The 13335-nt window shown below is 39.3% G+C and overlaps 1 protein-coding gene across 1 annotated transcript; it reads left to right on the top strand.

Moving 5' to 3' along the window:
• The first annotated feature begins 8325 nt into the window (after positions 1-8325).
• Positions 8326-12545, top strand: Nup133 (nuclear pore complex protein Nup133). The gene has a single exon (XM_083126530.1). It carries the CDS (start codon positions 8441-8443, stop codon positions 11909-11911), a length of 3471 nt encoding a protein of 1156 aa, XP_082982656.1. The 5' UTR covers positions 8326-8440; the 3' UTR covers positions 11912-12545.
• The last annotated feature ends 790 nt before the right edge of the window (positions 12546-13335 follow it).

Raw genomic sequence — 13335 nt, 5'->3', positions numbered from 1 at the left:
GAAAAAGTGGGGCTATTACCCACAACCTTTGTCCCTGCAGTAGAGGTGTGCGGGATCCCGAAAAGTCGGAACCGGGATCGGGAAAGAAAATTTCCGTCCCGATCCCGACTTCCCGACTTTCTGGGATCCCAAGCAGTCTGGAAATTCCGAATGGTCATTTTAAAACGTCGTCAATTTTAGACGTTATCTGCATTGTAAATGTCTGGAACTTATCGGAAAATGTTAGGTTTTGTACCAGAAGCGCAAAAACAAGCACTTAAGGTGGAAATTACGGGTAGAATTCGAGATTTCAAGAGCTTTGGGAAATTTCGAACACATCCCGTCCCGAAAATTTTCCGACTTTTTCGGGAAATTGAGAATTTTTTCCGTCCCGAATGTCGGGATTTAAAGAATTTCCCGTCCCAACCAAAAAATTTCTGTCCCACACACCCCTACCCTGCAGTATGGTAAACCTTATCTCCAAAGGTAAATAAACTGTCCTGTCGCCACTGTACTCATAAAAATGAGTATTTTTTTCTCTTTAACGACTTTAAATATAATTTACTGGGAAAAGGTTGAATTTGTTTTGTTTAAAACATGTTTTTTTAACTCATGTTTAAAGCTATGTTTAAAAAAAAACATGTTTTAAACAAAAAACAGTTTGTTTTGTTCTTTTTAAAAAAAAACACAAATTTTGCCAACCCTGTTGAAGCTGCCACAGAAACATTAAAAGCATGCGTCAGGATAATGTGTACGAAGGCATTTTGCAAGAAAGTAATGCACTGCTAGAAGAGGTTGGAATTCAGGACGAGATTGTTGAGCACACCTCAAGAAAGAGAAAACGAAATACACAGTTGCAAGACTTTGTCATCACTGACGTCCTAGGAGAGGAAAAGCACACATCTCTCACACAAATATTCTACGAATGTTTAGATCTTGTGCTAACAGAAATAAATAGACGTTTTACCAATAACAACGACTTATTGGAACGTATATTTAGGCAGCCCCCCCACCTTCTCCGATTTGCACCAAAATGGTGCCAAACGTTAGTGCATCGTTTGTGCACGAATGTGCACGCAAAAATTTCGTTTGTGCACAAACGGAAAACACCAATATTAGCAAGTCAATTTGGGGGGGCTGTCTAAATGCCAGCCCCCCCACCGTCTCTGATTTTCACTAAAATGGTGCCAAACGTTAGTGCATCGTTTGTGCACGAATGTGCACGCAAAAATTTCGTTTGTGCACAACGGGAAATCCGAGATATTAACACCTTAACTTTTGGGGTCAGCCCCCCACCTTCTCCGATTTTCACTAAAATGGTGCCAAACGTTAGTGCATCGTTTGTGCACGAATGTGCACGCAAAAATTTCGTTTGTGCACAACGGGAAATCCGAGATATTAACACCTTAACTTTTGGGGTCAGCCCCCCCACCTTCTCCGATTTTCACCAAAATGGTGCCAAACGTTAGTGCATCGTTTGTGCGCAACGGGAAATCCGAGATATTAACACCTTAACTTTTGGGGTCAGCCCCCCCCACCTTCTCCGATTTTCACCAAAATTATGCCAAACGTTAGTGCATCGTTTGTGCACGAATGTGCACGCAAAAATTTCGTTTGTGCACAACGGGAAATCCGAGATATTAACACCTTAACTTTTGGGGTCAGCCCCCCCACCTTCTCCGATTTTCACTAAAATGGTGCCAAACGTTAGTGCATCGTTTGTGCACGAATGTGCACGCAAAAATTTCGTTTGTGCACAACGGGAAATCCGAGATATTAACACCTTAACTTTTGGGGTCAGCCCCCCCACCTTCTCCGATTTTCACTAAAATGGTGCCAAACGTTAGTGCATCGTTTGTGCACGAATGTGCATGCAAAAATTTCGTTTGTGCACAAGGGGAAATCCGAGATATTAACACCTTAACTTTTGGGGTCAGCCCCCCACCTTCTCCGATTTTCACTAAAATGGTGCCAAACGTTAGTGCATGGCTTGTGCACGAATGTGCACGCAAAAATTTAGTTTGTTCACAAGGGGAAATCCGAGATATTAACACCTTAACTTTTGGGGTCAGCCTCCCACCTTCTCCGATTTTCACCAAAATGGTGCCAAACGTTCGTGCATCGTTTGTGAATTTGTGTACATCTATTCTATCTCATGTGTGCGATATGGAATACATGTGCAATGGGATTCATATGTATTACAGTGAAAATTGTCCATCACCATTTTGGTGCAATTTATTCGAGGCAATAAGAGCTTCAAGAAGTTTAATAAAAAGTCCAAACAAACTGTTGACAACTTCTGCACGAGCACACACAATAATTCATTGCTTAAAATCACATAAGATATAAGATAAAAATTAATGAAGATGGTTATGGACAATTTGCACGGTTATATTCTTGGTACACTGTACCACGATATCTTTTCTCTTACGCCGGGCCCAGTGTTGGAGTGGTTAGAACATGGATAGACTACAGGGGTCTCCGGTTCGAATCCTGGCTTGGGCATGGGCTTTTGGGAGTGTCCATTTATCAGTTTCATCATATCATCACTCATCCCCTTCTATTAGCAGAAAGTGTCTTAAGAGAGAAGTAAAATACACTAAATCATTTTTTCCTTTACGGAAAAAATATGAAAAATCAATTTCAATAATGACGTATATCCATGTGTACACCTACATATCCATACTTCCAGCAAGTAATACATTTTCCTGCTTGATTGAACCTGTACTCATATCAGTTAGCATGCTAGATCACTCTAGATGAAACTCATAATCCTAGAATTCTTCTACTTGTTTAGCAGCATAAATATTGCATCTACTCACAGGTATATGCGTATGCTGTTATAAAAAAAAAATATCAAATCTAGTGTGATCTATTGACATTACTTAGTTTGCAAACTGCAAGTATAATATGAAATAATTTTATAATGATGATGACTGGAAGAATGATATGAAAGATTTCTTAATGAGATACACTAACAAAAAACGAGAAATTCACTGCATCAATGTAATAAATTTTATTCGTCTTTAACAACAATAATAAATGTTCAATTAACTTAAAATTGTAATATTGAATTGTGTTTTATACATAACACAGGGGAACAAAAAAATTATTTTATTTTGCGGTATAAAGTTTAATAACAGTTTCAGCACACAAAACAGCTGTGATTGCCAATTGTATGATTGGTTCAGTTGAATTGACTCCAGTTTAAAAAATAAACACACCATGGAAAATGTAGGAGGTAAAATTACTCCACGCTTTTCTCGGTAATATCAAAATTTGATAATGGGCTGAAATTCCCATAAGAAACTTATTAATATATTTTTAAATTGTTGCTAGGCAACTTATGAAGCATTGCTAGGCAACTTACGAAGCATTGTTAGGCAATATATCTCCTATGTTTGTGGGATAGTCGTGCTAGAGAAAAGGATTGGACGATAAAAGTTTTGCCCCCAAGGGAAAATATTACAGTGGGAAAAGCTAATATCATTCATGAACCGCTGATAGATAGGGACAAAATCATCCTTCCCTCACTGCATATTAAACTTGGGTTGATAAAACAGTTTGTCAAGGCCTTAGATACAAGTGTTGATTGTTTGAAATATATATGCCACACTTTTCCAGGACTAAGTATAGAAAAATTGAAGGCAGGAATCTTTGACGGACCACAAATTAGTACACTTATAAATGATGCCAATTTTACAACTTACATGTCTTAGATCGAATCTGGGGCTTGGCTGAGCTTTGTGTCCGTCGTCAAAAACTTTTGGGGAAATCACAGAGCAGAAAACTACCGCGATATAGTTGGAAATATGTTGAAAAAGTTTTAGAAATTCGGAGCTAATATGAGTGTGAAGATACATTTTCTACATAGCTACATTGACAGATTTCCTGAGAACCTTGGTGATTTTAGTGAAGAACAGGTAGAAAGGTTCCATCAGGATATAAGGATAATGGAAGAAAGGTACCAGGGATGGTGGGATCGCCACATGATGGCCGAGTACTGTTGGAGCTTACAGAGGGATTGTCCTAAAAAGCAATACAGCACGAAATCGTATAGAAAACGTTTCACATAGTTTGTTACTTCATTGTGTACATATTTTCTTAATTATTATGATCATAGGCCTATATAAATTTATTTTTAATTATTGTAATCACAAAAAGAAATATTAAATTGTTGTTGGAAGTTCATTTATATGTATGTCTTATGTTTCCGCCATTTTGATTAAGTTGCATTTATTTAATAAATTAGAGCCAATTCAGGAAATATATTATTATATCATTATATTATATCAGCAGCATGGAATTGCCCTAAATTAGCTCTCAAACACTGTGCCGCAATTTCACTGTTCCCCAGTGTAATATGTGCCTATGTTTCAATTAGCACATTTTCCTTAACTACTTGATTCATATTTTTATATACCAGATTTAATTTGTAAATACAATACACTTATAATTTACATTAAAACTTTTTATTGATTACTATTTCTGAAGAATTTAGTTCAAAATAAAAAAAATTATACGCATCAAGAAAATGAAAATATGCAAGTTTCTATCCTTGTTTCTCTATCTTCAGAATATATGCTATAAACAAGAACTTGGCAATTCACAGCTGTTGATCTCTTGAAGTAAGTCTTCTCCTGGCGTAATCATCATATAACTAAATAGCTATTCTAAGGAGAGAATTCAGTATGATCCATAGTGACCAACACATTGATCACGTTCGACCGTGATCCACACCCCCTATACGTCTTTACGGCGTCGTGAAAAACACAGGAGGGGGCACTTTACTTTTATTTCACTTTTTTGCCACGTGCTTTGTCCAGAATATCATATTTATTGCAATATACTGTACTGGCTAAATTAATAATTATTGACAATAAGCACAGGCACTGTAAAAAGTGAGAAATAAACATGTGACACGTGCATCCCCCTCCACTTCCCTCGTACGCTAGAAAAGACTAAACACGCACAAGTGATAATATGGGTACACCCGTGATAAATGGCTGACTCCATAAGTGTCTGCTTAATCGCAGAGAAAGACATACGACGTCATACAAAACTAAAAGTTGACGCCACAGGCATTCGTAAAATTACAACATGAAACACTCCACCTTTTCTAATAGCGGTGGTGCAGGGAGGAGGGGTGGAGGATCTGCGCGTGTAACAGTTCAAGTAATCACGTTGTTTAATTTTTAACTTTGCCCATAATAATCGTCACCAATTCTTAATTTATCCAGTACGCTACTGCGACGATGCACGGTATTTCGAACGAAGCATGTGGCAACATGGCATTTTCTGCTTCCATTAAAACTCGTACAAATATACAACCTCCACGGTGAACCAAAGTTGAAAATTCAATCACTTTAGACGAGTGGTGGAGACTGGATTCCAAAACCGGGATACAAGATGACAAAACTGGGGGGCAAAGACAGTATATTTCCCTTTTTAGATAAGGTTTAGCATAGTGCGGGGGCAAAGGTGGCAAAATGTGGCGGAAGTCAATTGCACCCCTCAACCCCCTAATCGCCGCCACTGCTTTAGACTGAAAACAATATATTTCCGAACGACACGTTTTCCGTCCTTACATTTTTCGCTTTCTGCACCGGACTTTTGAATCACCGTGTGTATCAAGAACTGATACCGTGGTGTGGAGTTATTAGGCATACAGGTGTCTTACGACACAGCTGCTTCAGGAGCAAAAGGAACAAGATTTTCCTTTCATCTACTTTGCAAATTATTAAAATAATGCGCAAAAGAAAATCAAGTGGCTCTAAGACAAAGTGATCGACACTATCTTATATAAATTATATTTTTACTCGGTCTGAGCTCACCTTACATCAACAACCGTTCCATTCGTCCCCTGTAGCTGCAAAACAGGTCGCATAGAACAAATAAACAATATAGGTTAACTTACAAATCACAGTTATAAAGAATATTAAAAAGAAGAAAAAAGGTAAAGTGCCGCCTTGTGCTTAGCACCACGCCATGAAGGCGTAGCTATAGGGGATGTGGGGGTAACACCTCACTTTCTTGACTGGTAGTGACTAGGGATGATGTGATCAGCATCACGCCCCTGACCGCTATACCCCCAGGGTTTCCCCCTGGTACCTAAGTCATTCGATGCTGGGTGGTCGCCGGGGCCGCTTCCAAAGTTAGAAACGTTTCGAGATTTGAACCGACCGGGGATCGAACCCGGGACCTTTAGCTTGGTAGAATAAAGAATATTAACCAGGAGGAATTCAAATAAGTCATTCATACCTCCCCCCCCCCCACAAACACAAAGGTGAAGGGGCTGACCCCAAAAGTTAAGGTGTTAATATCTCGGATTTCCCCTTGTGCACAAACGAAATTTTTGCGTGCACATTCGTGCACAAACGATGCACTAACGTTTGGCACCATTTTAGTGAAAATCGGACAAGGTGGGGGGGCTGACCCCAAAAGTTAAGGTGTTAATATCTCGGATTTCCCCTTGTGCACAAACGAAATTTTTGCGTGCACATTCGTGCACAAACGATGCACTAACGTTTGGCACCATTTTAGTGAAAATCGGAGAAGGTGGGGGGGGGGGGCTGACCCCAAAAGTTAAGGTGTTAATATCTCGGATTTCCCCTTGTGAACAAACTAAATTTTTGCGTGCACATTCGAGCACAAACGATGCACTAACGTTTGGCACCATTTTAGTGAAAATCGGAGAAGGTGGGGGGGCTGACCCCAAAAGTTAAGGTGTTAATATCTCGGATTTCCCGTTGTGCACAAACGAAATTTTTGCGTGCACATTCGTGCACAAACGATGCACTAACGTTTGGCACCATTTTAGTGAAAATCGGAGAAGGTGGGGGGCTGACCCCAAAAGTTAAGGTGTTAATATCTCGGATTTCCCCTTGTGAACAAACTAAATTTTTGCGTGCACATTCGTGCACAAACGATGCACTAACGTTTGGCACCATTTTAGTGAAAATCGGAGAAGGTGGGGGGGCTGACCCCAAAAGTTAAGGTGTTAATATCTCGGATTTCCCCTTGTGCACAAACGAAATTTTTGCGTGCACATTCGTGCACAAACGATGCACTAACGTTTGGCACCATTTTAGTGAAAATCAGAGAAGGTGGGGGGGCTGACCCCAAAAGTTAAGGTGTTAATATCTCGGATTTCCCCTTGTGCACAAACGAAATTTTTGCGTGCACATTCATGCACAAACGATGCACTAACGTTTGGCACCATTTTGGTGCAAATCGGAGAAGGTGGGGGGGCTGTCTAAATATACGTCTTATTGGAGGCTATATCATCGGCTGAGTTCCTTCAATTTAGCAATATTGAATATTTATCATCCTTTGGAATCACCATTCCGTCAAAAGAGGAACTAACTGTTGCCAATGCATATCTCAAGAAACTGGATTCCCCTGATACTTTTGAAGAACTGTACAAAACTAGAATGGCCTATGAAGACACTTATGCTCTACTTGCTGGCATAAGAACTTTTGCATGCAGTACAGCGTTGTGTGAATCCACTTTCTCTGTGTTAACCCGCATCATAGCCCTCAGAGACTGTCAATGTGCAGCAAGCGCCTGGCAAATCTTGTTTTCTGGCATTTGAGAAGAAACGAGCATCGAACATAGATATGTCCAGACTTCTTCACAGGTTCAACAACATGAAGAATCGCCGACTCCAACTTTTTTAAGGCAGAGGTATGTACTGTGGTCACTATTATTGAATATTGTGCATTTTTCATATGGGATACAAATATTTGTGTAATCAAAAGTTTATGAAGTGTTTAGTAAGGAATGAGGTCAGTAACATTCAATTAACACTTCGAGAGATGAGAGTGTTTTAGAATATATTGAAAAAGAGGGTACTATTTGTATTATATTTCTATTTAATGTTTTATATTAACTTAATGACCCCTTAACACACACAAAATAGCTTACCTTTATTTAATGTGAAACTTTTTTTTAAAAGTCACTCATTTTATAAAGCCCCTCCCCCTGATAAACCGTGAGCCCCCCCCCCCCCTATAGATCAATTCTAGCTACGGGCCTGGCTTCCAGCCCGCGGGCGCTTGCAGCAGCCGATGTATAGGCGCTGTAGCCGATGCAATGTTCTTCTGTCTGTTGAAGTCATGAAGTAGATGTGGCCATCTTGCGACGACCAACTTAAGCTCTGCCCACTGGCTTCAAAACTAAAGCAAGGAGTGATACGAGACTGCAGGCACCTGAACCTGATACCAACCAAACATACTTCTGCTTTCTGGATCGGTACCGATCAGACCACTTTTCGTTCGGAATCTGCATGTTTATCTTTCGCTCGGAGAGAGGCAAAACACATATTACTTACCCGATCATGTTTTGTCAATTCTCACTAGTCTGTGAGAAATCGTGGTGTGTGTTCGTGATGCCGGGAAATTGTAACCGTTAATTGTTTGTATCGTCACTTGCTTCAAGATTTTCGATTCTCGGTTAAAAATGGATAGAAGTATTTTGCAGTCCGGTGGAAGTCCGTTTAGGCCAAAGTCACAAAGTTTCGGATCTGTAACACCAAGATCGGGGATAAGCACCGCTAGGAGAAGATCACTGTTACACGGACAAGCTAGAAAAAATCAAAGTAGCCTTAACGTATCTGCTCTTTCTAATAACTCTCCACAAGTGATTTTCAAAACTGTTCACCATGCTGTAGAAAGATTTGGTTTATCACTTCCTGTCCTTGTAACTGAGGCTCTTCAACGAGCAGAACGCAGTGTTGCAGTGAGCGTTCGGTTATGTGCATCAGGTTGGGCATGGTTTGTGTGCGGTCGTCGTCTTCTAATTTGGCAGTATCTTCAAGATGGACAGCGAAGAATAGTAAACAGCCAGTGTCGTGAGCTAACTTTACCACCAAGTGACCTCGCCCATCGAGCTGAATTGGTGTGTGTTTTTACTCCACGAGGAAAGCAGGTGCCATCATGTATAGCTGTGTCTCCTGAGGGTACAGTAAGGTTCTGGCCAAGCGTAGCACATGAAGGGACATCTGTAGAAGGTAGTGCAGATCTACAAGGACAAGTGTGTGATTCTCTAACAGACATATCACCAATTGGTTGCATATTGGCAACTACCACAACTACAATTGTGCTAGTACAGCCAGTTCTTTCAGGTGGACGGCATACGATTAGTTGCCGTTCACTTAAACCTCCCCAGGGATGGTTGGGTGGTATCGGTCGCCGTATGTCATCCTTGTTGTTTGGATCCATGCAGATTACTGAAGCAAAGCTTGTAAAAGTTGTAGCTATGAATAAGCATGGTGTTGGGTTTGATGATGATGAGTGGCATTTGTTTATTCTTGCTGGACAGACATTGCAAAAATGGGTACTTACAGACGGTGAATATGAGAGACTTGTATACGAATGTGACATCAATCGCATGGTTCATGAGGCTTTTGATGTTCATCTGGGTCATTATAACATTGGGAGTACTGGTGACCAAGATATGTTTTTGTTAGACATGCAGCCTGCTAGGAAAGGTATAATGGTTTTAGCAGCAGGAACAAGTAGTCACATGTCACCACAAAAGTACTATGCTCTCGGACTACTAAATACCGATGATAATGTTGCTCCTGTAAAATTTGTGAATTTTTGTGTTCTGAAAAATGTAGCTGGTTATCTAGATGATAGAAGCGATAATTTAGAATTCCAGTTTCTCTTGGTTGACAATACTGCATTGTTGTACAACAAGGAATTTGTTGTTGCAGTTCAGCATTCATCCGTCAGTGAAGAACATGAGAAAATTGAATTTGTAAGTACTGGAGATTGTATCTTAGGTGCTGGTATGTGTGGGAATGTGCCAGTGTTTTTTTCAAAGAAGCATGGTCTTGTCTCTGTGTCTATGGAGGGAGGTAATGTAGAGTTCTTGAATTCAAGTTTAAATATGAGTGAAGGGCCCACGTTGGATCATGTGTCAATGTCAGAATCGCTGAACATGTCTGTATCTGTAGCTGACCTTGAAGAGCTCAGTGTGCATAAGGATAGTTCAGCACGTCTGAAAGCAGCTTTTCTGCACTATTGTTGCAAAAATTTATCGCAAGCTGAAGCTCTTGTCAATGAATTATTTCCTGTGGAAGAAGAACATGTTATAGACATTGATGCATCATTGGATAAAGTTGTTGTGAAAGTAAGTCATGAAATAGTAAATGATTCACCTGCTGGCGACCCACGTTGGGCTGAAATTGATACACAAGGATTCACCACTACTGTTGGAGCTCCAACGTCGTTACAAATACTTCACCAGTTGCAAGACAAGCAAAAAGCACATGAGTTATATGTTACGTTCTTGAAAAATATAGGTTTGTGGAACAGATTTTCTGCTGTTACATTTGATGGCATTGTGAAGGCAACATCGTTGGTACTCGGCGAGCATGCTGAAAAGATTGTGGCAGCCATATCTTTGCGAATGCTACAGGTAAAATTGGTAGGACCAGTAGATACAGCAATCAAGCATGTACTTACAGAGAGGAACATACAGCTTGTTGGTGCTCTCACTTACCAGGATTTCTTCTACAGGGATGTGTCGAGGGTTCATGAAATCATTCAAGTATTGAGCAAGAAATGTGAGGATCTAATACACGGTGACACGCAGCCACAGAACTTAGCAAAGGTAATAGCTGAAGCTAACACTATTATTTTGGCTGTACTCCAAGATGTGATACAATACCGTCAACAAAAAGCATCCATTTTCTCTTCCACTGTGCCTTCGTCATCCAGTGTCACTTTGTGTGAGTATTTACCGTGGACCTCAGCACCTGGGAAATGTGGATTGCGTGATGCTCTAACCTTGCAGCATTCAGTAACTTTGAACAACGGAGCTCGTTCTGTTGGTGACTTGTTACTGAGAAACCAACTCTATGATCAGCTTGTGAACATCATAGACATTATTCTTGATGGGCGCAAGAGCCATTTGGAAAGCATATCTGGTACAGAGAAGCACGAAACATATTTCCACCAGTATGAAGTTGATAGATATGCTTTGATCTCACCATTTATTGAAGACGAAGAGTTTGAACGAGCTGCAGTTCTTGCGGAGAAGTATTGTGACTTCCAGATCCTGGTCCAGATATGTGAGCTCACAGAAAATAGAGAGAGGCTCAATCATTACATGGAGAAATTTGCTAATCAGGATTTTTCGAAGTTTGTATTCGGATGGTACATTCGTGAACAGAAACAGGGTCGTTTGCTGAATCAGTTCCGAGGTGCAGAAGATGCTCAGAAGCAGCATGCGTTGGGAGAATTTCTTGAGAGCCATCCATCCCTTTCGTGGTTACAAAATGTATTGCTACGAAACTACTCGCAAGCCAGCAACACGCTGAAGCAGTTGGCGGAAAATGAGAGTGAGCTATTGAGGCGCAAGAAAACTATGCTGAGCCTTTCCAAACTGGCGTTATTGGCTTCCGATGAGCCTATGGAGAGCAAGAAAAACAAGATGGAGGTTTTGAACACTGAAATAGACCTCACACGGTACCAAGAGGATCTTCCAGAGCCTGTTCTCACAGCATTTAGCTACGATGTAGAGAAGCAGAAGGTCCTCTCTCCACAAGAACTAATCAGACTGTATGCCTCTGATGAAAACAGGGATGCAAACGAGCTGGACTTTAAGAAAGCACTTGATCTCCTTTCGTACGTCAACGATGATATGGAGAAGGAAGAATTGAAGCATTTTATTTGGTGTCAGGCAGTTCTTCGTGACACTTGGGCAGATATTGATATGGACAACCCACTGGAAGTATGTCAGAAGACCCTTTTCTTCAAGTTAATTGATCTTATTATGTTGATGGGAGATCCAGTCCACGAGATTGTAATACCGTTGGAAAAACTTCTAGATTCTGATGAACTGGTGAGCCTTACAAACAATAGCAGCTTTAAGTATTTGGTTAAGGTTGGTTACGAGCAGATGCAGAAAATCCCATCTTGATTTGAGGTTTTAGATGTTATTTTGAGTCACAAAATTGTTATAAACATGTTATCTTTTTGTCAATTGCAATATCGTATATCGTTATGATGGCATAAGAGGTGATAGGACTTGAAAATAAGTGCCATTGTGATGTGCACATTTCTGGTTTGAAAATATAATATGGATGCTAATTTGTACCACACATGATTTCACTTTTACATGTAAGAAATGAATGTTTTTGAATAGTTGATCTCATGTAAGTTGCTTTTTTATATGTTTGATTGATTTAGTGCAAAATATATTTTTTGCTTAAAAGTTCTTATTTTTGTAAACATTAGTCTATGCTTAAAGATTAGGTCTGCATTTTGTATGGTGGATGGTTTTTGGCAAGGTGTATGAGAGGATGACAGAAGTGTTTGTAAGTTTAGAAATAAGTGAGAATTAATGTTTGAAAGTTTTGTGTGTGTGTGTAAAAGCTGAATGTTGGTTTTAAGTTGTTCGTTTTAAGGTGAAATTGTGGCAAAATTTCACACCAAAAAGTAGGTTACAGAAGTTGTTGTACATGTAAATTTTAGCTGCATGTGGTTAGCATAGCATACTATGATGCCAGGGGTCTTGAGTTCAAATTCTGGTCTGGGTATTCTTTGTGAGTGTCCCTGCATCAATTTCACCATATCATTACTCCTCATCTTCTTGATTAGTGAAAAGTGGTAGAATTGCGAAGGGAAATCAGCCAATCGAGTGTAATGACTTAAAAAAATTGTTATATACATGAAAAAAAGTAGAAAGAAACATGGAAATACAGTGGAACTTCAGTTTTACATTTTTCAGGAAACCAATATAATAAAACTTAAAATGTGGGAAAATGTAAACCTTCATTGAAACCATGAAGATTAAGCGTATAATGCAAAAAAATGTAAAATTGGGGTCACACTGTACTAAGGTATTCATATCTAACCAACATGAGCAGGGGAAAGATATTTCTTTAGCTAAAAGAATAATGCAGAAATTTAGAATTTTGCATAGTTTCTGTGTCAACACGGACTTTTCAGATTAAACACCAAAGTAAAAAATGTACTTTATGTGATATATTTTTTTTATTAATGTATTTGAAGCATCTGAACTTCTCTTTGGTCTGATATTGTTCAAATCTAATACTTGATTTGATTCATTCTTTTGCTTTTGAAAAAAAAGACTGGTATGTATAAAAAGGTTTGAATATTATTTAAAAAAAGCATCAACCTCAAAATTTGTCAAATCTAAAATATTTCAGGGGGGTATACTAAGATAACATAACTGAATCTGCATAATCTACTCACATAATAATGTTGATAGGAGAATTATATTTTTACATAAATGTATGCTATATGAAAAGAAAACTGAATTTAACTTTGCAAAATTTAAGTGAACATGTCTAGGTTTCAATGAATTTATTTTTGGATAGA

This window comes from Lepisma saccharinum, chromosome 8 (genome assembly GCF_977018435.1).
Source record: "Lepisma saccharinum chromosome 8, izLepSacc3.1, whole genome shotgun sequence".
NCBI classification, from domain to species: domain Eukaryota; kingdom Metazoa; phylum Arthropoda; class Insecta; order Zygentoma; family Lepismatidae; genus Lepisma; species Lepisma saccharinum.
This window is presented reverse-complemented; position numbering and strand designations above follow the sequence as displayed.